The sequence below is a fragment of the Molossus molossus genome, unplaced genomic scaffold (genome assembly GCF_014108415.1).
Source record: "Molossus molossus isolate mMolMol1 unplaced genomic scaffold, mMolMol1.p scaffold_m16_p_4, whole genome shotgun sequence".
In the NCBI taxonomy this organism is placed as follows: domain Eukaryota; kingdom Metazoa; phylum Chordata; class Mammalia; order Chiroptera; family Molossidae; genus Molossus; species Molossus molossus.
The window spans coordinates 31,949,456-31,974,748 of NW_023425377.1; the positions used below are offsets into that span (position 1 = coordinate 31,949,456).

Sequence of the window (25,293 nt, forward strand, 5' to 3'; positions counted from 1 at the left end):
AGTTTAGGGATTATAAAATGAACAAATTTGGCACAGTTAGTCAAACTGATGGGAAAATATGTAATGTAAACAAAGTCTTAGTGCTTCTATAACTAGTAGATTTAAGGTTAGAAGGAGGATAGGTAGCATAATTTGAATAATCATTAACAAACACACTAGAAACATCATCTCCTGATTTTATCATGAAGAGCACAGATGTCTGTCGCAGGTCAATCTGATTGTGGTGGATGTCAGTGCTAATAACTCTTGCCACTTACGTAATTGGTTTTCTGGGATGGAAAGTACAGAGCTCAGCTTAGTAATTTTTAACACCTTGCCTGTATCCATAGTTTGTTGCTGAGGACCTTTCCCAGGACTGCTTCTGGACAAAGGTGAAGGAGGACCGCTTTGAGAACAATGAACTTTTCGCCAAACTTACCCATGCCTTCTCTGCCCAGACCAAGAGTGAGTCCCTTCCTCTTTCATGCAGAGGGCCAGCATAGGACTTAGAACATCCTTTAAGTGGGTTTCCCGTTTCTTTCCCTTCCCTGGGTGAGGGTTGAAGAGAGATAGGATTTCAATTTGGAAGAAAATAAGATGTTTCTATATTCTGGGGATGCTGGATTTGGGAAAGAACTGTTGCATATAGGTGGGTAGTTCCCCCCTGGTTTTTTTGCATGTAGGTATTTTATATCATTGTAACTTGTAGGTTTATGAGAGTAAGGTGACAGCCCAGTCTGGGCCCATTTTGATGATGTTCTTGAACCAATTCTGGCACTGCCTTTAAGGTGCTATCTTCAGACCTACATACATAATTGATAAGGATTGGCAGAGTCTTTATAGGTCAGGTGTTTGAGCGAATACAATAACAACAAACCATATGTGATTCCTTTTCTTTCTTCCATTTTTTCCCAATATCCGATGCTTTCTCCTTCCTGGCCCTTTGCTCCTGCAGCATCAAAAGGTAAGAATATAGACTATAGTAGGGTCTTTTGAATATTAGAGGGGGGAAAAATGAAACAGATATGAAGGAACTTCTCTGTAGAAAACTGAGACTAGAGATCAGGGGTTGATTTCTCTTTTGCTATTTTTTTTTTTTTTAAAGAGTACAGGAAGACCAGTAGCTGTGATGTTAACTGACAGGGGAGAAAATTAAGCTACCAGATATTTATTCTTTCTTTGGAAGATGAGGGACAAATTAAGTAATAATACCATTATCTTACATTTGTGTTGTCTTTTACATTTTGCTTTAATATAACTTTACCCTATTTGACCTGCAAAGAAGCCTTATGAAACAGGCAGGATGTGTATTCTCTCCACTCTGTAGAAATACGAATTGAATAGTTAGGTAGCTTGCCCAAACCAGATCCAGGAATCTTAACTTTTGGTCTTTTTTTTTTTTTAAATACATATATATAAAAATAAATTCTTGCTTTTCTTCTTCACCTTCATATCTTCACCTTTATTTTAGAATTGCTGATCTTTTTTGCCCTCTTCTTTCTTCAATTCCTAGTTCTTGTGGGTTTTGTGCTCCGTTAATATGCCTTGTGATATTTCCATCTTTTTCCAGCTTTTTTGTTTATTATGACCCTTGTAAGTGATGAAATGCTCTAACTTTGGAGCATTTTTCCCCCGCCCCCTGCCCAGTAAATTAGCATTTTTAAAGACAATTATTGTTATTTTTTTAAGTGATATAATGGCACCAGACTACACTTTGTTCTAATTAGGAACTGGAGAGATTGCTAGGTGCCCTTGGTGCCCTTAGTTACTGTGGGTGTCTAGGAGTATAAGATCACAGTGCTCAGGCCTGTCTTGTTGCCCTAGATTTCAGGGCAAAGCGGCCTTTTCTTCTAAGAGATCTGTCACCTTCCACACTAAAATCCAGCTCAGGGAATTACTTCCACCCTCTTAGTTAAAAATGCTGTGATAATGATCACTTACACTACTATAGTATGTCAACAAAGACTAGTTGACAGGGAAAATAAAAATCAAATGGTTTGCTAATTTGTAAGTTCACAGAATCTATCTGTGTTGGCCTCTGGCCTAAGTCCCTTTCTTGTGGCTGGGCTCTTAGTGCCACTGCAAATGTACGCTGCCTGGGACTTTTCCTCCTCATCCTTCTTGTATCCTGTACATTTGTGTTCCTATGGTTGTAGAGGGGTTTCCCACAGGTTAACTAGTCTTTGTTCTAACTAGTCTTTGTTTTATTCTAATCTTGAAATATCTTTACTTTTGGTTAGGACTTTTCAGCTGTTAAGTTGGCATGCTGACCTTATTTCCCCATCTTTTCATTATGAAGCACTAGAGAAGGTGTTCTTGAAAAATTATTAAATCATGAGCAATTTTCCAGACATTCTTAATCTTAGTCATCTTAAGAAATTCCTAAAAGAGATTGTTTTCTTGTCAATTATAGTTATAAGTAATTAACTGTTTACCCAACTCTACCAGTTATCTGTAATACTCAGCTGCAACACAGCCTTCCTGCTCTCATTATCCATGCCACATCTATGTTTTCAATCATTTCCCCCCAAGGAACAAACACTTCTTTCTTTAAAAAATTATTTCTTGGGATTTTCAGCATTTCACTGACTTCAGTGTTGTCTGATGTATCTTTTTCTTCTACAAATTCTTGCTTTCTTTCTCTTTGAGTTACTCTGTAAATCTATGGTGACACAAGCAGTATTTAAAGGGACTTGTTGTAAAGTGTGTTTCTTGGGGACAAAATAGTTGCTTTGATATTATATGCATGAGCATCAAGTGTCAGATAGAAGTGCTGCATGTGGACCCGATGCCGTGTATCACACCCACTGTGACTGGCATAACTATCTTACCCCGTCTTTCCTGATGCACTTTTGAGCCTCGCTCCCTCAGTGCACAGGCGAGAATACTCAATACAGACTGTGCCCAAGTGGCCCCTTCGTCACAACATGCCCACAAAAGAACACTTGAGTAAAGAAGACTTTTGGCTTTTTAGAGTTCAGGTTTTTATCAGGTGAGGAATTTCAAGTTCTAGAAACTTCAGAGGTAAGGACTCAGAGGACCCAGATCTCGTCAGGATGAAAGCAAGGTTTACTTTGCTTCTGGTGCTTCAAACCATGTCTGTTATAACATTTCAGAACATTTCTCCTTAATTTTTTTTCAAGTTGGTAATCAGTTTCAGTTTCCAAGTCTCTCACTCATAGTCTTAATATTGATGATATAATTAAATGATAAATACTCATTACTACTCTATAAATATTCTATCTTCAGATGAAGAAGTAGAGACATGGGTTAAAACTATTCAAGGCCATATAGCATGTGCCAGAGCCAGGGTTCATGCTCCAGACTGTGTGACTCCAAAGTCCTTACTGTAGCCTCCTGCTCCCAAAAGTGTCCATCTCTGCCCTGAGAGCTTCTGAAGGCGTAGACCCAGACGAAATCTGGAAGAAGGGATGCACTGGCTTCCATAACCACTTCATTCATTTAGGCACAAATGTCTTTGAATTGACAGTGACTCTTAGGAGTACAGAAAGGAACAACATTAGATTAGGGAAAATGAGATACTGGATATTTAGGGTTGAAGAGAAGGCGGCATGTTCTGATTACAGTATATTCAACTGTAGCAAAACTAATCCAGTTGGAGAAGTAAGACATGCTCATTTAGTTCTAGTAGAAGTCCTGCTTAGATGATTTCAGCACAGTAGTTGCCTGTCTTGATGAGGAAGTTATTTGCACACTAGGTTTTCATAATATTGCATTATTTCCTTTCTGGCTTGCTAAACACTACTCTGCTATTTGTAAAACATGACTTTATCTCCCTCATATATTTTTTCTGCCTCAAAGCTCCCATATACCTGCTGGCTTCTCCAGGAATGGGCATTAAAAGAAAACATCTGCCTCTCTCTTTACATCTGCCTCCATAGTTAAAAGTCTTCAGCCACTGTTTCATTAAGGTTCAAGAAGGCATGTACCTTTTTTCTTCTTTTTTTAATATGTTTTTATTGATATTTAGAGAGAAAGGAAGGGAGAGAGAGATAGAAACTTCAATGTGAGAGAGAAACATATGATCAGCTGCCTCCTGCCCGCCCCCTACTGGGGATCGAACCTGCAACCCAGGCATATGCCCTGACCAGGTTTCGAACTGGGACCTCTCAGTCCATGGGACAACACTCAATCCATTGAGCCACACCAGTCGGGTATGCATATACCTTTTTCTAAGAGAAGAGCTAAGAGAGAGGAATGGTCCTCAAATTTATACTACAAGTTCTCATACACATTTTTCTCTCTCAGGGGTTACTCTCTTATTTCTGAACTATAAATCAGAAATTTACTTAGTTGATTTGTTACCAAGAAACTATTTTGAGTTCAGATTTGATAGGCAGTGCTATAAAACATCTAGTACTTTCTCATTTTCCTTATGGTGATCAAGAAGGAGTCTTTTTTTTTTATCCTCACCCGAGGACATTTTTCCATTTATTGTACAGACAGAGTGGGAGGGAGAGAGAAGAAGAGAGAGAGAGGGAAACATCAATGTGAAAGGGACACATCGAGTGGCTGCTACCCGCACGACCAACCAGGGCCGGGGACAAACTGCAACCGAGGCACATGCCCTTAGCGGGAACCGAACCCGGGTCTCTCTGGACCGCAGGTGGACGCTCCAACCGCTGAGCCAAACCGGCCAGGGCAGGAAGGAGTCTTTTATCATGGTCTCTGTTGACTGTTTCTTTAATTCCTTGTGAATATGCTCAGTAGTTTTGTTTTTTTTTTTAATCCTTTCTTAGGAAGCGGTTTTTATCACTGTGGTGGCCTCAGCTCATTATCTACAGTATGTACAAGATAACTAGTTTTTCATTGTTTCCTTTCTTTTGGTGATGACATGATTCCATTAAAACTGTTATGTTTTAAAATAGTGTGGTAAGTGATAACTGGTGTTCTTTTTAGGTTTATTCCTTTCTTTCAAAAACCTTTTGGATTCTTAAGATCCATAAGCCCCTTACTAGGTGTTCAGTGTAGCATTAGAGATGATCTCTCTCTGTTAAAATAGGAGGTGCATTATGGGAGCAGCATCAGAACAGTTCTCCAAAGTGGTTAATAACAGTGATTTAGAAAGAACTCTGGCTAAAAAGTAAGATCTTGACCAAGAGCTGAGAATTTCATAAACAATAACCGTGTTCTAGTTAGGGTTTGACTGTGTGGGCCCAGATCCCAAGATTTGTGCTGTTGTCTCACAAGTCAGAACTGTTGGCAGCTATGGCTAGGTTTACCTATCTGCTGCTCTCCTGGAACTTTCATGGTTCAGGCTTTAACAGGAACCTGTGGTGGGGAAGCAAGGTCCTCTTTCCCAAATGGGATCCAAGGGTCTTTTTCCTTTTCCCTGTGCTCCTCTTCTGTTCACTACGTGGCACCCACCCAGTTGAATCTTTATTAGGAAATGTCTGAGTGAATCTTTATAGTCTGCAACTTGAACCTCTAGAAACAAGATTTTGTAGGCGCTCAGCAGGCTCCACCTTACTCCGTAAGTCTTTTGGCAGAAAGATGTCTGTTCTGTCAGTTCCTTACGCCTCTCAAATGTGTGGGATTAGGATAAGCGGTGCTATTCAAGTGAACATTTGTTGGTGTTCTTGTCTTTTATTTACTAACAACTTCTCTTGGGTTTTGAATAGAGTCAGACTGTAAGCACAGAGAAGTCAGGAGGTTCTGTAATATCAGATAGTACTTCTTGTAATTTAAAAACATAAATCTACCCTATCACTTGGGATTATGAGGAGTCCTGCACAGGTAATAAGTGCCACACTTCCTATGGTCATGATCTCCCCATCCTGAGTGGTATGAAAAAAGAACCTAAACAACCCCTCATATACCCCTATATGCTCTCAACTTTGCCATTACTATTTGCCTTGAATCCACTGGATCTAATAATATGCTATTTATCTTGGTTTATGTCACTCACCACAGGAAACCCCAGACCCACAGATCATCTTCATCTCCCATACTTGAATCTCCATAAGGTTCTGGGTAACTCCTGATCTGTTACCTGAACTCCTGAAACCTGTCCATTGTGCTCTCTGAAATTTATCATCCATTACTAGCAAAATCTCCTTTCATCAGCTTCACCTTGTTGTCTAACAGAGATCTGGCTTTCTCTTGACACTGCTTTCCCTTTTGCCCCCCTCATGTGGGTCATCTCTCCCCCACTCCCACTTCCCAACTTGCCTATAAACCTCACTCCTTTGGATCTGGAGGTGGTGTAGGTGTCATTTTTGTTCATTGCTACTTCCAGTTCATTCCATCTTTTTTTTTTTTTCCTAGAAGCCCATAATTTTGAATCTCAGGACATTAAAATTATGTCACCCACTTACTCTCTTTGTGCTGTCATCTATGAACACCCCAATTTACTCCTTATTTCTCAATTAGTGTAGCTCTGGCCACTCTCTGAAGTACTACAGTACTGTCTTTGTCTTAAGTCTTAGCAATTTTTATACAAAAGGGTCATAATCCAACCAATTGTCTGGCTTCACAAGTCCTTGAATTAGCCTTTTCCAGTGATCTTGTCCTCTGCCCTCTCTCTCCCATTTTGTCCTGTGGTCAGGCACCAGTAACTGCAGCCCTTCCACAATCTCAGTTTCATATCACTTACATTCTGTCTTTTTATCTTGCTCTCTTTAGCACCCTGACCCCAACAATCCTCCAACCCCACTGGGACTTTCAGTTTATTTAGCTCACCACCTTTCACTGTCTTTTGTCCCCTTAGCTAAAATTCCATGGTTAATCATAATTATTCCCTGGGTGTTTTTTTTTTTTTTTTTCCTTTCATTATCTCTCATTTTAGCATACTTGACTAGCAAGACCACAGTCCTGGTTAATTCCACCCCTGTCCATCTGGTACCTATAGCTATGCAAGAGAACATGGCTGGAGAAAAACATATAGCTGGCCCTCCTTGATGCTGTCTTCACTTGGCTTTCAGTACAGCAAATGCTATTCCTCTTTCTCCTACCTCACTGGCTATTTTTATTCCTGGCTCCCCTCTGCTCAGTTTGCAGTATTACTTGACTTTTGATACTGCCAGCAATCAGATATTAAACATTTCTAGTTCATTCAGTTTCCTACTCTCCTAAATGATTATTTCATACCTTTCCTCAAAGGCCCAACACCTCTCTCATCTTCTGTTTTCTTTCTCCTTCACTGAGAAAATTGAAACAATCAGAGGAGGAACATCCATAGACCTCTCCTGTTACTTTTACCCACTTTCTGTGTCTTTCTCTCTGTTATGTGGTCTTGTATAAAGCCAGTTCCCGGATTAAGGTGGTATCCTCATTTCAACAAATGTATAGACTACACTGAAAATATAAAAGTAAAAGATCTTCCTCTTTCCCCTCACAGTTACTGTGGTTAATCATATCTAATAAAAGAATGAATACCTTTTCTCTTTTAATTCGGGTGAGAAAATGAGGGAGATTTCCAAATAGAACCTTACTGGAAAATTAAAGGGCAGTGGAATTAAAAGCTAAAATTATAGCTATGTCAGGGTATACACATATTTTTAATGTGTTCTGTGTGATCCCATGTGGTACATATTGTTCTTCATGTTTGCTTAACATGTTTCGGCATCTCTTGATATCATTTCATGGAGCTCTACCTAATTATTTCTAAGGGATAGTTGTATTCTGTCATATGAATAATACAGATTTATACAACTGATTCCTTACTGAAAATTTAAGTTCCCAGTTTTCTATATCTCAAGCAGTGCTGCAGGAAACATCATTTTATAATTATCTCTGCATACTTGTATTTCTGCCCAATAAATTTTAAAAAATAACATTTCTGGGCTCAAATCAGTAGGTATAGGATTGTACCAATTTGCACTTCCACCAAAAATAACTTATTTATTGTAATGTCTGATAAGAGGAAAGTGATATTTTGTTTTAATCTGATTACTAATGAGATTGCACCAGAGATTTTCCTTCATGCCTTGACTCTTTCCTCATCTGTAAAATGAGATAGATAAACCTAAAGATACCTTTCAGTTCTAAACTGCTGGTTCTGTAATTATAATTTTTTTTCTTATTTTTTCTTGCATAAACTGTCTTTGGTGTTATCTGTCATCATCTCAAATTCTTATTTTGTTTTGCCAGCTACTAAAAAGTTCTTGTGTTATTTTGTTTGTTCTGGTCTGAGTTTTATTCTTCTTTTTCCATGTACTGGTGGGGATTTAAGGGAAAGTGTCATCAGATAAAGATAATTAAACTTTAATTCCCTCTAAACTGGAGGAAATCTGATACATCTGCAGTGTGCTTTCTCTTTTCACCACCAGATGGCACATGGATCTCTTCTATTTAGATGTGTCATTGTTACGTCTGTTAGTGACGCAGTCACGTTAGAGAGAGGCACCTTCTGTTGTTTTCAAATAGAGATTTCTTGGTATGCTGCCCTCTACCAGTCTGGAAAGTAATTTGGAGGACCAATCGGTTAAATTAAGACAGGAAACTGTATCTGCCCTTTTACAAAAGGATCTTGTCCTGTGCAGTTAGTGTTTTTAATAGGAGCAATTTAGCATTTTTTGGGGAGCCTGGAATCTGGAGAATATTTTTGTTTTTGTTTTAGTCTGATAGCTTCATGAAAATATAGTCTTTCTTTCAGAGTGTTTAAATAGAGGATCATATTTTACCAGCTTGGTAGTTCACTAAAAATATGTTTATAACTCCAATATAGTCATAAGCCCATCTCTGCCTCAGTTTCTATTGAATAGCTACTTCAAGCACATAATAGAATTATCCACTGATATATACTGGTTATTTCCCAGAGATACTATACTGAATTTATTTCCTTCAGGAAACTCCCCTGACCTACGCTGGGTAGAATTTGCTGGTGCAGAAAGGTTTTTACAATCAACCCTTTGGTGACATTTGTTGGCTCCTCATTATCCCAAGATAATCTCAGTTCTAGAAACTCTCTCTACCTATTCATACTTGTGTGTGCCTATATTACTATTCTAGACATCTGCAGACCGAAACTGTATCTTTCAAACTCAAGACACTACCCACCATTACCTACAGATTTTGGATCTGATTTTTGACAAAATGTCTTTTTACATGGCATTGTCTAAGACTTAGGTTATCTCACAGGGGATATGTGTTGCCTAAATTTCTGTCATCTTGATGCAGTCAGTCCCTAAACTTAAATGTCTGTTTCTACCAGTAATCTCCCACCTTTAGCATGCATAAGGATTACAAGAGGAGCTTTTTAAAGGTCCAGAGAGTCCAAGTTACAAGGACTATAGATGGATATATTTTTAACAAGCATACCATGTAATTTTTTTATAGACATACTAACCTGGCTTGACCCATTGCTTCAGTTTTTACTTCTCTTTCCATTTTCTGCTTGCTGTCTTTCCCTCCCTGCATGGCCTAGAAGCTGTTCTCTACTTTTTTTTTGTGATAACATGTTTATGTCTGTGTCAGAGCAGTTGTTGTATAAGTATTATCTTTGTTTTTATGGAGGTCATACAAAGATCACTTTGGAAACAATTTGACATTGTCTACTAACTGCTAACATTTTGGAGGCTCTATTTCAAGGGCACTTGTTTCTGCAAAATTCTTTTCTTGTTATTTTCCCAGCCAGGTCTCAATAGGCATCTTTGGAGGATATTTTGAAGAAGTTCTCTGGAGTCAGTGAAGTAGCTGGGACCCACTTAGAGACTGACCGGGCTGGAGGGCAGATGACTAGAGGTCTCTCAGGCTTGTACAACAAAGATGGAGTTGATAAGAAACTTGAGGAAGTCCAGATCATGATGGAGAGTATTGTGGCTGTGCAGACATAACTCTTGTTTAAGTCTGGCTATTCTCACCATGGAGTCCTGGAGTTGGTAGGGATCAGAGATGTGATTCGGAGGAGGAATGGGATCTCCAGGACATTTCAGAGCAGAGGTAGGCTTTGGGATAAGCAGAAGAGTGGTCCAGTGCTCTTTGGCTACATACTGGAGCCCAAACTGATGCCTCAAGGAAAAAGCACTGTTGTGAAGGGTCCCTTATGCTCTGGGAGTTGTTGGATCTGAATGTACTTTTCTGCTGATTGGGGACAAATCTCCCTCCAAACATAAAGTAGTAGGTAGACTAGTTTTCAGGGAGCACTAAGGATATCTCTACCACAGGTTATTTTCTCTGGGCTTTTCTTTCTGCCTCTCTATTATCTGTTTTTCTGCACAGGTAATATAGAGAGTTCAGAAGTCAAGATGGTTATAACAAAGTCTCTTCTTACCCATGTATTCATCCATCTCATCCTTCCCCTACCCCTCTCCTCTAGAGATTACCATTTTTATCAATTTCTTGATTATCCTCTCAGTGTTTCTTTTAAAAATTGCAATTATAAGCAAATACTAATATAGATTCTTATCCTCCATCCCTTTACCAAAAGGTAACGTACTATCTATACCATTCTATATTGTCTATATCCTCAGACATTTTATATCGATACATAGAAATTTTCCTCATTTAAAAAAAGTCCAAACTGTGTATTACTTTAATAATAAACAGTGTGATTAAACAAAATATAGTAAGGAAGTAATCAGTCCTTTTCTTGAAACAATAGCTGCACTAAGCCATTTGGTCTGACTGCATCTTAGCATGCATGAGTCCTTTCCCCCTCTCTGTTTTCCTGAAAACTCTCTCATGTCACAACTGAACAGTTAATGACCCATACCAATTCTATAAAAATACAGCCCCTCATTCTAGAGCCTTTCAGCCATTATGGTATGAGGAAGAGAGACTTGAAAAGTTCTGCTAAGGGGCCTTCCAGACTTCTAGCTAGTTCCCTAGAACATTATATTCTAGAGCGGAGCTTTGTATCACTAGCATAGGGGCACTGCTTCATAAAGGGGTATAGTCTTCAAAGGAAAGGATGACCTACTTAATTTTTTCTTCTCAATTTTTGTTCTAAAGGTCATTGCTTTAGAACTTAGTACCATTTAACTGACCCATGTTATAACTCTACCCCATTGCCTGTGGAGCAACATGGAAGAATGCTTATGATATAGTGCTAGGCAGAAAAAGCAGGAAACAATTTTATATATAACTTTTACTGCAGTCGTGTTTTACAGAACATAAAAAATGCAGAAGTAAAAGATTGGAAGAGCATATTACCAGAAAACTATAACAGAGTTTTTGTTAGGGTGCTAGATTTTTTTCCTTCAATTTTTCTATAATGTCATCTTATTTTTATGATAGGAAGGACAAAGGGATTTAAAAGGAAATTTGCCAGGGTCCAGGATAATTGAAAAGGGGGTTTCTGCTGGACCTGATAAATGAATGTATGTACAGCAGAGAGCAGTCTTACAAAGCAGGTAATAGCATCTTTTACTTCATTCTCCATAATGATCCTTGCCTGTTGGAAAATCAGATTCCAACTGAAAAACCCATTTCTTCTCTCAGCTCCCTTGGGTATGGGAACCCCTGTTATACAACAGAAGGGCATTGGTAACCCCATGTATGCAAGATGAGATGCACACATCCTTCCCTCCTAATCCTACGGCAATCCCAGCTCTAAGAGTCAGTGACATTTTTCTTTTGTAACTATTAGATTGGCATGTAAGACACTGTGTGTGTGTGTGTGTGTGTGTGTGTGTGTGTGTGTGTGTGTGTGTTTAAATTTCCTATTGGCAAAAAAAACTGCTAAAATCCTTTAGAGAAGAATGTCTCTTTCCACTCTGCTTACATTCCTGTTCTGCTTGCATTTCTCTTTTCCGCCACGGGGTGTGCGCAGTTGAGCTATTTTGGCACAGGTTCCAGATTGTGAGGTCAGCAACTGGGGATTGGAGGAGAGCATCAGGTGACTTTCAGTAACAGTGATGACGGTCCTGCCCTCATCCCCACCCCTTCTCCCCCTTCTTTCTCCACCCTTTCCTGGCTTCTACCTTAGGAACAAAGAAGGGAAAAAACCAGCAGTATGACGAAAACCAGCAGCTGCATCTGCAGACTTAGGCTGGGGGCTGGGTGTTTATTCCATCTGTTCGCTTTGTTTTGAACTGTTACTTCCCCACCCAGTCCCTGAATAAAATGGAGGATATTTCTAGGATCCTTTGTTACAGAGAATGGCTTAGAAATCTGCAAGTTATTCAGTGTTTAGGTGGGTGAGGGTGAGACAGAGCAGATTAAAAATACTTCAGGCACCTAGAAAAAGATGGAGGTATTTTGTCTTGTTTTGTCATACTCAAGAATACCTTTTTAATGTCAGAGACTATGATAGGGGCTTATCACCTATTATTGCTAGTTATTAAAACTATGCTGCTTAATAGGTATTGCCTTCATTTTATAACAGAAATATCAAATACAGAATTAATATGTCCTTTGCTTATTAAGGTTTCATAACAAGTAAATACCAAACCACAATTGGACCCCAGATCTGTTGGACTCAGAAGCCAGCATTTCGTGACCGGGAGTGGCAAGAAAGCAGGCATATTTAGAGAAACCTGAGGTGCCCGTGTCTGGGGACTGTCTTGGCACTGTTCCAATATGCTTTGCTTTTCACCAGAAACCAGTGGCCTGATTTCTTCAAAAACTAGATCTCAAGGTAAAAAATGAGATCAAGGGGAACATATAGATTAAAATAGAATTTTTAAACATGTCAGTCAGTTGCAGTATGTAGACCTTATTTTAAATCCTGATCCATTTTTTAAGAAAGGAAAAGGCTTTATTTCTAGTACCTTACTTTGATGCCTTTTTCCCTGCTGTCTAGCCTACTGTTCCCTTGCATAAACCTGTCCTACCTTTTTGCTGACTTGCTTGGGGCACTGCCTGTCCTTCCAGTCCCTACCCATCTAGATCTCTAAAGCTGATCTCTTCCTTAGCACTCCCTTATTGAGTCACCTTCCTGGGTGTGCTGAGAAAGTGTCTGTGAGAAGCTCAGTGACTGTGTTGTTTGAATGAGCCATGCTTTGTGAATGCTCAGATTTCTAATACTGCTTTGCCCGCACCCTTTCAGAATCCCATTGTGTCCCCCTCTTCCTAACTCTTAGCACTTGGTTCTTGTCAGTTTGGAATTCTGTTTGGCTTTGTTCCTGTCCTTTATCCATTTTGGCCATTTGTTCCATACCTCCATACAGCTTGCATATCCATAATGATGTAGTTCTGTGGGATTTAACAGATGGGTATTTGTTTTGGCCAAGAGGCCAGTGGTGGGAATCTGGTAACCTTTGGGCAGGAATAACAGCTGTTCATTTGGCATGCTATTTATCTGATTTTCTCTTCTATTGGTGTATACCTGAGAATGACTGTGAGGTGCTGAATTTTTCTTTCATGTATATTACAGCTATGAGAGATATAAAGTAGAACTCCTTCACATTGGCAGCTTCTTACGTGAGCACATGATAGGACCCTCTTGTTCTGTTCTCTTTCCAGAATCAGAGAACTCATGTAGAGCTTAATAGGCATGGCTTATTGTATGCTGGGTGGACTTCATGATAGCAGAGCTATGTTACCCTCACAGAAAGTTTGTTGTTATTTCCTAGGGATCTTTCTAAGTGTTCTAATTCTTTAGATATGCTGGGGAGATCTGGGACTCTTCCACAGAGACCCTAGTTCTTTAGAGAGAACTATAGTGGTACCAGAGTCCACTTTTTATTTTAACTTCCTATTTTGATTCTGTGCTCATATATATGTGCTGCAGTTATCTCACTTTCTGGACATTGTGCTGCTTCATATAAGTATTGGAAACCATTGGTAGCTTGGACCCACAGAATTTTGAACATGTTTGTGCTTTTGTTGTGGGCTGGAATGGCACCAGGTGTTAGACCGGTGGGGTCAGATGGAACCTGGGTTCATCAGCCTCAGTACTTGAGTTCTGGATAAGAAAATATTCAGAGTCAAGACTCAAACTATAAGAGAACATTTATTTGGAAAATCAGAGGTAGAAGAAGTAATTTGTAGAAGAAATGGGCTTAGAAAATAAGTTATAGAGGTCAAGGAAGGGCCTCTGGAGCTTGGGAGCGAGGAAGGTGATGGTAATGAGCCTGGGGGGGGGGGAGTAAAGCACAGTTCTGGGAGGGCGAGTGATCTGGGTCCTCAGTCCTAAGGGTTTTAAGGGGGGAGATTTTAGGGGAGGTTTCCGGGGAAGATCTCAATAGAATATTCAGCAGTTTTCCAGGTGTGTCCTTTCAGGGTCCAGGTCTTCATTGATTGATTGGCGGGCGCCAGGGCAGAGCGTCATTATCCAATGCAGCTGGTCCTGAGGTCAGCTGTGGGGTTAGGGTTGCTTGTCTGGGTTTGCTGTTTTTCTGGGCCTGGAGCTGAAATACAACTGAGGCCTAGATGTTATCTCTAGGGAGGAAAGGTCAGGGAGTCCAAACTGCATATGCTAGGGGAGGAAAGGTCATCCTGGGGGTGAGGTCCCACCCAACAGTTGTCCATTGCTAGGCACCGGGGGCTTTCCACCTATCCTTGCTCTGCTCATATCTAACTGCTTACCATACTTTTCCCACTTTTCTCCTGTGTTCTCTTTTAGTCATAAGGTACTTGTTTTACTCATGGGAGGTGTAGCATAAGATTATGTTCCCTGATGAATAGGGACAAAAGCCGTGGGCTTTGTCTTGGGCAGAGCAAGTAGTGTATGGTCCTGAGTAAGTGAGTGAGAATTAAGGTTAGGTGGAGTCACTTTGTAGCTCAGCCTGAATCTTTCAGCCCTGCAGCTGTAACTGGATTTAGATACCAAAGTCCTTTTCCTATCTTTCTTACTCACTCCCACTTGCAACTCTTAAGAACTTAGTTTCCAGGATGTCAGACTACTTCCCATGCCTCCATTTCCTGTTTGTGGTCTTCATTGAGAGGAGCCTGCTACAGGAATTCCTGGGGAAGTGACAGCTATAACTGTGGGACTCCCCAGGCTCTTAGCTCATTACTGAAGTTGGGGAATACTGTGCAATGAAGGATCGCCCTTCCGGCCTGTGGGCCCTTAGCAACTCTGTTACTAATCACAACCAAGCAATAACTGGGCTGCTGACTGTGCCTTGACTATTCTCTGTCTTAGAGACTGAAATTTATTTTTTCTTCTTGTGCCTCAGTTTCTATTCTTTGATTTTAGGATTCAACATAGGTATCAAGATTCATGACAAAATTAGCTTGGACTCTGTAGGATCAATTGTTTTAGACATATTAAAAAATAATGAAGAAAAACGGGGTCCCTCTGTTGGACAGCAGGGGGTGCCCTTTCCCTTCGCTTTATTGCCTGACACTCCCTACTGCATTCAGCCATTTTAGACAGATTGTTTTTGTTTCCAGCTAGCTCCATTTTGTGCTTGTGACGCAGAAAGAAGAGAGTGCGGCAAGGGAGGAGCCTGACTGGGGGGGGGGGGGGGCATGGCCACAGCCTCCTTTACGGCACTAGTTTCCCAGGGACTTACCTTGCTGCAGGCTGCCTGTACCCTGAGCAGTCGAGGCAGAAGTCCCTGCTAGCTGAGCAAATAACAGTGGTGACTGGCTACTGGACACCTAACAGTGATAGGGTACTGGTTTCTGAGACAGCAGGCAGGGCATCCCCTGTCTCACTGAGAATCTAAGCCTGGGTTTAGGTGGTTTTTATTACAGAGATGTTTAGGATGGTATTCTGAATTATAGGATCCGATAAGAAAAAAAGGCCTTTAAAAAATATTTTATTATTATTTTTTTCCATCACCATTTATCCTCCCATACCCTCTTCCACATACACACACCCTCCTCCCAGAAGAAAAGTCCTTTTCATTTAGTTATCTGAGAAGAATTAGATGCCTTGATGACTCCAGGGAAACCATCTGACTTTTAAAAAAGCTTTTATTTTTGAAAATGTATAAAACCAAACACTAACACACAAGCAATAGTGTGAATATCTGTGTCTTTATTACCCATTTTAGAAACTTAACTCATAGCCAGTCTTTTTTTATTAATTAATTAATTTTTGTTACAGATGTTTCTCCTTTTTTCCCCCTAGACACCCTTTCCCCTTCCGCCGCCCCCCTCCTCTGAGGTTTGTCAGTCTGAATGGTACTCTTTTCTATGTCTCTGGGTCTATGTTGTTCATCAGCTTATTTTGTTCATTATATTCCACAAATAATTGAGATCATGTGGTATTTGTCTTTCTCTGATTGGTTTATTTCACATAGCATAATACTTTCCAGGTCCCTCCATGTCTTCTCAAAGGATAATAGATCTTTCTTTCTTATAGCTGCATAGTGTTCCATTGTGTATATGTACCACAGCTTTTTTATCCACTCATCTATTCATGGATACCTGGGCTGTTTCCAGATCTTAGCTATTGTAAGTAGTGCTGCTATGAACATAGAGGTAGATGTATTGTTTCTGATTGGTGTTTCAGGCTTTGTAGGGTATATTTCTAGCAGTGGGATCCCTGGATCAAATGGCAGTTCAATTTTTAGATTTTTGGGGAAACACCATATTGTTTTCCATTGTGGCTGCACGAGTCTGCATTCCCTCTAGCAGTGTACTAGAGTCCCCTTTTCTCCACACCCTCGCCAGCACTTGTTGTTTGATGATTTGTTTTTTTTTATCCTCACCAGAGGACACTTTTCCATTTTTTGTTCAGGTAGAGTGGGAGGGAGAGAGAGGAACAGAGAGAGAGAGAAACATCAATGTGAAAGGGACACATCGAGTGGCTGCCACCCGCACAACCGACCAGGGCCGGGGACAAACTGCAACCGAGGTACGTGCCCTTAGCGGGAACCGAACCCGGGTCTCTCAGGACCGCAGGCCGACGCTCTAACCGCTGAGCCAAACCGGCTAGGGCGATGATTTGTTGATAGTACAGTTTGGCAGGTGGAGGTGATACCTCATAGTCGTTTTAATTTACATCTCTCTGATGATGAATGACATTGAGCATTTTTTCATATATCTCTCGGCCAGTTGCATGTCCTTTTCGGAGAGGTGTCTTTTTAGGTCCTCTGCCCATTTTTTAGATAAAACAACTTTTTTTTATCCTCACCTGAGGACATGTTTCCATTTTTTGTTCAGATAGAATGGGGAGGGAGGGAGGGAGAGAGAGAGAGAGAGAGAGAGAGAGAGACATCGACGTGGTTGCCACCCGCACGACCCAACCAGGGCCGGGGACAAACTGCAACCGAGGTACATGCCCTTAGCGGGAACCGAACCTGGGTCTCCCTGGACCACAGGCCGACGCTCTACCACTGAGCCAAACTGGCCAGGGCATCTGCCCATTTTTTAATTGGATTCTTTGTCTTCCTTTGGTTGAGTTGTATGAGTACTCTATATATTTTGGAAATTAACCCCTTATCTGATGTATTGTTGGCATTTATGCTCTCCCATATAGTGGGTTCCCTTTTCATTTTGGTAGTTGTTTCTTTTGCTGTGCAGAAGCTTTTTAGTTTGTAGTCCCATGTATTCATTTTTTCCTTTGTTTCTTTTGCCTTAGGTGTTATATCAATGAAAATTCTGCTGTGTGTGATGTCTGAAATTTTGTTGCCTACATTTTCTTCTAGGATCTTGATGGATTCACAAGTCACATTCAAGTCTTTTATCCATTTTGAGTTTATTCTTGTGTATGGTGTAAGTTGGTGGTCTAGTTTCATTTTTTTACATGTAGCTGTCCAATTTTCCCAACACCAGTTATTAAAGAGGCTGTCTTTACTCTATTGTATGCTCTTGCCACCTTTGTCAAATATTAATTGAGCATAATGTCTTGAGTCAATTTCCAAGTTCTCTGTTTTGTTCTATTGATCTATATTCCTGTTCTTGTGCCAGTATCAGGCTGCTTTGATTACAATGGCTTTGTAGTATAACCTGTTATCTGGTATCATGATCCCTCCTTCTTTGTTCTTTTTTTTCAAGATTGCTGTGGCTATTTAGGGTTTTTTTTTCAGTGCCATATGAACTTTTTATGTATTTGGGGTCTCTCTTGGTTCTATATGAACTTTTGGAGTATTGGTCCTAGTTCTGTGAAGCATGTCGTTGGTATTTTGATGGGGATTGCATTGAATCTATAGATTGCTTTGGGTAGTATGCACATTTTAATGATGTTATTTCTTTCAATTCATGAACAAGGTATGTGCTTCCACTTTTTTATATCTTCCTCTATTTCCTTTTTCAATGTCCTGTAGTTTTCTGCAAATAGGTCCTTTACTTCTTTGGTTAAGTTTATTCCTAGGTATCTTAATTTTTTTTGCCACAGTGGTAAATTGGTTTTTGCTGCAATGGGATTACTTTTTTAGTTTCTCTTTCTGTGAGTTCATTGTTGGTGTATAAGAATGCCGTCGATTTCTTGATGTTAATTTTGTATCCTGCTGCTTTGCTAAATTCATTTATTAAATCTAGTAGATTTTTGGTGGAGTCTTTAGGTTTATATGTACAATATCATGTCATCTGCAAATAATGACAGTTTCACTTCCTCCTTTTCAATTTGGATCTTTAAAATTTTTTTTTCATGTCTAATTGTTGTGGCTAAGACTTCCAGTACCATGTTAAAGAAGAGTGGTGAAAGTGGGCATCCCTGTCTTGTTCCTGTTTTTAAAGGAAACGCTTTAAGTGTTTGCCCATTGAGTATGATGTTGCCTGTAGGTTTTTCAAATGTGTCCTTTATAATGTTGAGATATGTATGATTTCTCTATTCCCACATTGCTGAGTGTTTTTTAAAAGAAATGGATGTTGGATTTTGTTGAATGCTTTTTCAGTGTCTATTGATATGATCATATGGTTTTTTTCTTTCATTTTGTTTATGTGGTGTATCACATTTATTGATTTGCAAATATTGTACTAGCCTTGCATCCCTGGGATGAATCCCACTTGGTCATGGTGAATAATTTTTTCAATGTATTGCTGGATCTGATTTGCTAATATTTTGTTAAGGATTTTGGCATCTATGTTCATCAGGGATATTGGCTTATAGTTTTCTTTCTTTGTAGTGTTTTTATCTGGTTTTGGAATTAGAATTACGCTGGCCTTATAAAACAAGTTTGGAAGTCTTTCTTCTTCTTTAATTTTTTGTAATAGTTTGAGGAGAGTGGGTGTTAGTTCTTCTTTGAATGTTCAATAAAACTCCCTTGTGAAGCCGTTGGGGCTCAGGCTTTTGTTTGCCAGGAGATTCTTGATTACATCTTCAATTTCTTTAGTTGTTATTGGTCTGTTCAAGTTTTCTCTCTTCCTGGTTCAGTTTTGGGAGAGTATGTGTTTGTAGAAATTTATCCATTTCGCCTAGATTGTCTATTTTGTTGGCATATAATTATTCATAGTATTTAGTAATGATCCTTTGTATTATTCATAGTATGTAGTAATGATCCATAGTATTTAGTAATGATCCATAGTATTTAGTAATGATCCTTTAGTAATGATCCTTTGTATTTTGAAGTATTTGTACTTCTCCTCTTTCATTTCTGATTTTGTTTATTTGGGTCCTCTCTCTTTGTTTCTTGGTGATTCTAGCTAAGGGTCCATCAATCTTGTTTATCTTTTCAAAGAACCTGCTTTTTGTTTTATTCATCTTTTGAATTGCTTTTGTAGTCTCTATGTCATTTATTTCTGTTCTGATCTTTACTATTTCTTTCCTTCTACTTGCTCTGGGTTTTCCTTTTTGTTTGCTTTCTAGTTCTTTAAGTTGTGAGGTTAGATAGTCTACTAGAAATTTTTCTTGCTTCTTGAGGTAGGCCTGTAGTAGCTATGAACTTCCCTCTCAGGACTGCTTTTGCTGTGTTCCATAGATTTTGTGTTGTTGTGTGTTCATTTTCAGTGGTTTCTAGGAAGTTTTTAATTTCTTCCTTGATCTCTTTGGTAACCCATTCATTGTTTAATAACATGCTGTTTAGCCTCCATGTGTTTGAATTTTTGTTTGTTTGTTTTTGTTATAATTGATTTCTAGTTTCATGCCATTGTGATCTGAGAAGATGTTTGATACGATTTCAATCTTCCTGAACTTGTAGAGACTTAATTTGCATCCTAACATGTGGTCTATCTTTGAGAATGTCCCATGTGCACTTGAGAAGAATGTGAATTCTGCAGTTTGGGGATGTAATTCTCTGTAGATATCTATTAAATCCATTTGATCTAGTGCATGATTTAGAGTCTCTGTTTCCTTGTTAAGTTTTTGTCTAGAGGATCTATCCAGTGATGTCAGTGGGGTGTTGAAGTCCCCTGCTATGATTGTATTGCTGTAGGTTTCTCCTTTGAAGTCCTCCAGAGGACTTTTAATATATGTTGGTGCTCCTATGTTGGGTGCATATATGTTTACCAAGGTTATATCTTCCTGTTGGATAGATCCTTTCAATATTATGTAGTGGCCTTCTTTGTCTCTAGTTATAGCCTTCATTTTAAAGTCTATTTTATTGGAGTATTGCTACCCCAGCTCTTTTTTACTTTCTGTTTGCTTGGAAGATATTTTTTCATCTTTTCACTTTCATCCTATGTGAGTCTTTTGTTGTGAGGTGGGTCTCTTGTAAACAACATATATATGAGTCATGCTTTTTTATCTAGTCAGCTACCATGTGTCTTTTGATCCGGCATTTAATCCATTTACATTTAAGGTTATTATAATTATTATTATTATTTTTCTTTTTTTTATCCTCACCCGAGGACATTTTTCCATTTTTTGTTCAGGTAGAGTGGGAGGGAGAGAGAGAGAGAGAGAGAGAAACATCGATGCGAAAGGAACACATCGAGTGGCTGCCACCTGCACGACCGACCAGGGCCTGGGACAAACTGCAACCGAGGTACGCGCCCTTAGCGGGAACCGAACCCGGGTCTCTCAGGACCGCAGGTCAACGCTCTAACCGCTGAGCCAAACCGGCCAGGGCTAAGGTTATTATTGATATGTACTTATTTATTGCCATTTTTCTTTATTGTGGTTATATTTTTCTTCCTATTTCTTCTACTAATTACAGCAGTCCTTTTAACATTTCTTGCAGTGCTGGTTTGGTGCCAATATATTCCCTTAGCCTTTTTGCCTGGGAAGGTTTTTATTTCACCTTCTATTTTGTATGACAGCCTTGCTGGATAGAGTAGCCTTGCATTCAGATCCTTGTTTTTCATGACCTTGATTACTTCATGCCATTTCCTTCTGGCCTATAGTGTTTCTGTTGAGAATTCAGCTGATAGCCTTAGGGGGGTTCCTTTGTAGGGAACCAGTTGCTGATCTCTTGCTGCCTTTAGGATTAGCCACTCTTGTTTATCTACCTGTATCAGCCCCCTCCTTGCCACCCCAATTATTTTAAAGTATGTCATAGTTAGTCATGTCATCAGAGGCAAATTAAATCTATACATTGCAATTGGTTGATGTGTCTATATTTTTCTCTTCAGCTTGTGTTGTTTTTCTCATTTTTTTTTAATGCATAATGTTTATTTTTTTCTAAATTGATTTAGAGAGAGAGGATGGGAGAGGTAGAGATAGAAACATCGATTGGCCGCCTCCTGTATATTCCCCACTGGGGATTTGGCCCACAACCTGGGCATGTGCCCTGACCGGGGATCGAACTGTGGGCTTCTTGGTGCACGGGTCGACACTCAACCTCTGAGCCACACTGGCCAGGCTGTCTTTCTCATTTTTTTATCTTGCAATTTATTATAGACTTAATTTCTTAAGGAACTAGAGGGAACCTCTCAGATTAGGACAGAAAATACAAAGCCAGACTTCTCTTCAGAGAGCAGAGCTTCCCATTTTTAGGATTTGCCCAGAGGTGATGGCAGAGGAAGTGAAGGGGCAATGCTCTGTAGCCTTCAAAGGGAGAAGGAGCTGGAGTCTCTTACTGGGACAGTGGCTTGTTTCTCCTGCCATGGTGACCTGTTACCTAAAGTCTTTAGAAACGTTGGCAGACTGCTCTCAATAGAGAACATGGTTGAAGTGGACCACACTCTTTCCTAGGAATTAAAGGAGAACTTTGAAGCTTTGGAACACTGGATTTACCCCCGATGAGTAACAACTGCATCCCTAGGGTCATTCCAGATCCTCAGTTTGGTCTTCCCACCACTGTCTCCTGATCAGACCTAATGAGTTAGCAGCACTTTATACACTGTTTTATAAAAAGAAAAAAATATGATGTTGCGGTGAGCACATTTGAAAATTCTTTCATGGCTCTAGCATTATAACATCCCACCTCTTCCCCATGACCTTTTTGGAGATAACCTCAGAGACTGATTTACATGCCAATGATGAGATGAAAGCTTCAGTGATGCTCATTCTCCCCCTCTGAAATGGGTCAGTGACTTTGACTTTCAGCACTCACAGCAGGCAGTCTGTTCCCTTGCTTCTGGGGAGGGCACAGGTTACAGAGGGAAGTTGCAGGGTCTAACTTCTTGGCAAGGCTGGCAGGGCACTTGTAACTTCTGGTCCTTGGAGACTAGGATGGCTGTATGCCAGTCTGGAAGCTGTAGTTCCCATTAGCAAACGTGCTTAAAATCTGCTGAAGAGGTCAGGGTTGCAGCAACTAGAAACATGGACCCTGGCACTGACTCACTTTTTTACCAGAGAGTTATAATCATTTGCAAATAAGATTCTTCTTTTTTCTTCTGTGCTAAGGAGCTGTCGGTACCCACTTCTGCATCCTTGCTCTGGCAAAAATGAGTGCTGGAACCCAAGCACTGATAAGGTTATATGTTAAACGCTATAATTGTATGCTGAATTAATGCACAATTCCAATAACAGTGCTGGGACAGTTGCAAATGGGGGTATCCTATGAGTTCTACATTTGACTCTATTGCTAGTTGTCAGTGGGTTCCCTCCCTCCCCCAACTCAGTGTGAAAGTGGAATCAGAGCCAGCTGTCTAAGGATATGAAGCTGTTACAGGTGGTATCCAGACCCATGCCTGTCTTCCCTTTCTCAGTTCCCTGGTTATTAACAGCATAAAAAAGATACATAGCCCTGATCGGTTTGGTTCCGCGGTTAGAGCATCAGCCCATGGACCAGAGTCTCGGGTTAGATCCCTCTCGCATCGCTGTCTCTGTCTCCCTCCCTCTCCCTCTCTCCCTCTCCCCCTCTCCCTTCTTCCCTCCCTCCCTTCCACTCTGTCTGAAGATAAAAATGGAAAAGTATCCTTGGATGAGGATTTAAAAACAAAAAGTACACACAATGACACTATCTCACTACATTAACAAATCAAACTATTTTAATTTGTCTCTGTTCCCTTGTATACTTGCTGATACTGTGTATGTGTATGTATAAATACATACACATACACACACATATAATCAGAAGTGTGTATATTTTTTTTTATTTCAAGTTGAAGTGTACAAATCATGTGTATGAGTCAGTGAATTTTCACAAAATTAAAAATGGAATTTACATCCATGTATCAATACCCAGATCGAGAAACAGAACATTCCTAAGAACTGGAAACTCTGTATCCATTTCCAGTTAAACTGATGACTTACTCCTCCCACCCTTTACCCAGAGTAACCACCATCCTGACTTAAAACCATAGTTTCCTCTTACTTGGTCCCTGTTATCCACAATGTATTACTTGTTTGCTTGTTCTTACAATACATTAAGTACCTTCAGAATTGCTGGCTCATACCACTTTGAAACAAATCTACTAAAATAGAGTTCACTATTTGTTTACATCAAGCATCTTTGTTTTTATTAGATAATTCTGAATCCATCTATTTCTGTCTATCTTCAGCCTTGCTATAACCTTAGGTCATGCCTTTTTCTCTTACCCGTAATATTAAACCCTTCTTTAAAAAAAGAAAAGAGAGAGAAGCTTTGATTAGTTTCAATGACAGTCATTCTTTGTTATGTAGTAACACTTTAAAAAATAATACGCTTTTGCTCTGGCTGGCATTGTTCAGTGGTTAGAGCATCGGCCCTTGTACCAGAGGGTCTTGGGTTCAATTCCCAGTCAAGGGCACGTACCTGGGTTACAGGGTCAATCTCTGGCCTCAGTTGAGGTAACCAATTGATGTGTCTGTCTCACATCAATGTTTCTCCCTCTCTCTCTCTCTCTCTCTCTCCCCCCCTCTCTCTCCCTCTCTCTCCCTCTCTCTCCCTCTCCCTTCCTCCCTCCCACCTTCATCTCCTCGTTGTCATTGTCCTCCTCCTCCTCTACCCCCTCCCTTCCACTCTTTCTAAAAATCAGTGGAAAAAATATCCTTGGGTGAGGATTAACAACAACAACAAAAATACTAATACTACGCTTTTGTCTATTTTTCTTGATTTATAAATTGAAAATTTTATCATTGCCTTCCTGCTAGAAAACTGAAGATTATATCACTTTCCTCTACCCTTCCCTTTCCTCTCCTCCAAGTTATCATTATGTAATTTTTAGGTCTTCTTTTAATGTTTAAACTTTTTATTGTTAAATATAGTAAAAATACAGAAAACTACATAGAACAGATGTACAGCTTAGTGAATTATTATAAGGTGAATACCTGTGTAAATGCCATATGTTAGGAAATAAGAAACTCTCCAGGAGGTCCCTAGGAACTCCTGTGCCCCTTTCCCTCTAATAGAAATCACTGTCCTGACTGGTATGGCAATCACTTCTTTATTTTTGTTGTTGTTTTGTTATCCACATTTATATTTCCGAACGCTACACTTTAGTTTTGTGTGTGTTTTAAATGTCTTCTTTGTCTCTCTTAATCTATAGATTCTTTCTTTTTCTCTTTTTTAAAATTCATTTGTTGTAAAAACTGTATCATTTGTCCTGTTTTTTCCATAATGTGGATTTTGTACTTGTATTCCTATAGTGTAGTTTCTGTTTCCTGTATTTACTGTAAATTGGTAATTGGATCTAGATGTTCAATCAGAATCAGGCTCCATTTGTCTTTTTGCCAATACTTCTTCATAGTAGGTATTAGGTTCCTCTTCAGAGAGCATAAGATGTCTTATTGTCTCTTCTGTGATGCTAGCAGCATTGCTTTTTAGTGCATAGATCTATTAGTTCATTAGGGTTGCAAATGGTGAAATTCCAGACAAACGGAATAATTTATATGTTCTAGATATTAATTCTTTGTCACTTAAGTGTATCACAAACATCTTCTCTGACTCTGGCTTCTTTTCACTTTTTTTTTTTCTTATAGTGTCTTGAACAGAAGTTCCTTATGAAAAAGTGCTTAGATTTATCAGTATTTTCCTTTATGAGTAATACATACTGTATCTCATTTAAAAAATCATTTAGTCACCAAGATAATTAATCTTACAGTTTTGCCTTTCACATTACAGTTCCTTGGTCTTTATATTTCACGATCTTGACATTTTTTAATAGTGCAGACCAGTTAGTTTGTAGACTCGCCTTCAGTTTGTAATTCCTGAAATATTTGGGTTTAAATCTACCGTCTTATTAATTTTGTGTTTTCTGTTTGTCCCATCTGTTCTTCTACGTAATATGCTGATTTCATTCCATTCAAAATATTTACTAATTTCTTTT

General features: G+C 39.5%; 1 protein-coding gene across 2 annotated transcripts in view; it reads left to right on the top strand.

Annotated features, from left to right (window-relative positions):
• DIAPH1 (diaphanous related formin 1) overlaps positions 1-25,293 on the top strand; it is a 98,934-nt gene that overhangs the window by 45,455 nt on the left and 28,186 nt on the right. For both annotated transcript variants that reach the window (XM_036241317.1, XM_036241318.1), the window contains 2 exons: positions 330-444; positions 935-943. In XM_036241317.1, the coding sequence (XP_036097210.1) occupies positions 330-444; positions 935-943 (124 nt within the window). The remainder of the gene's footprint in view (positions 1-329; positions 445-934; positions 944-25,293) is intronic.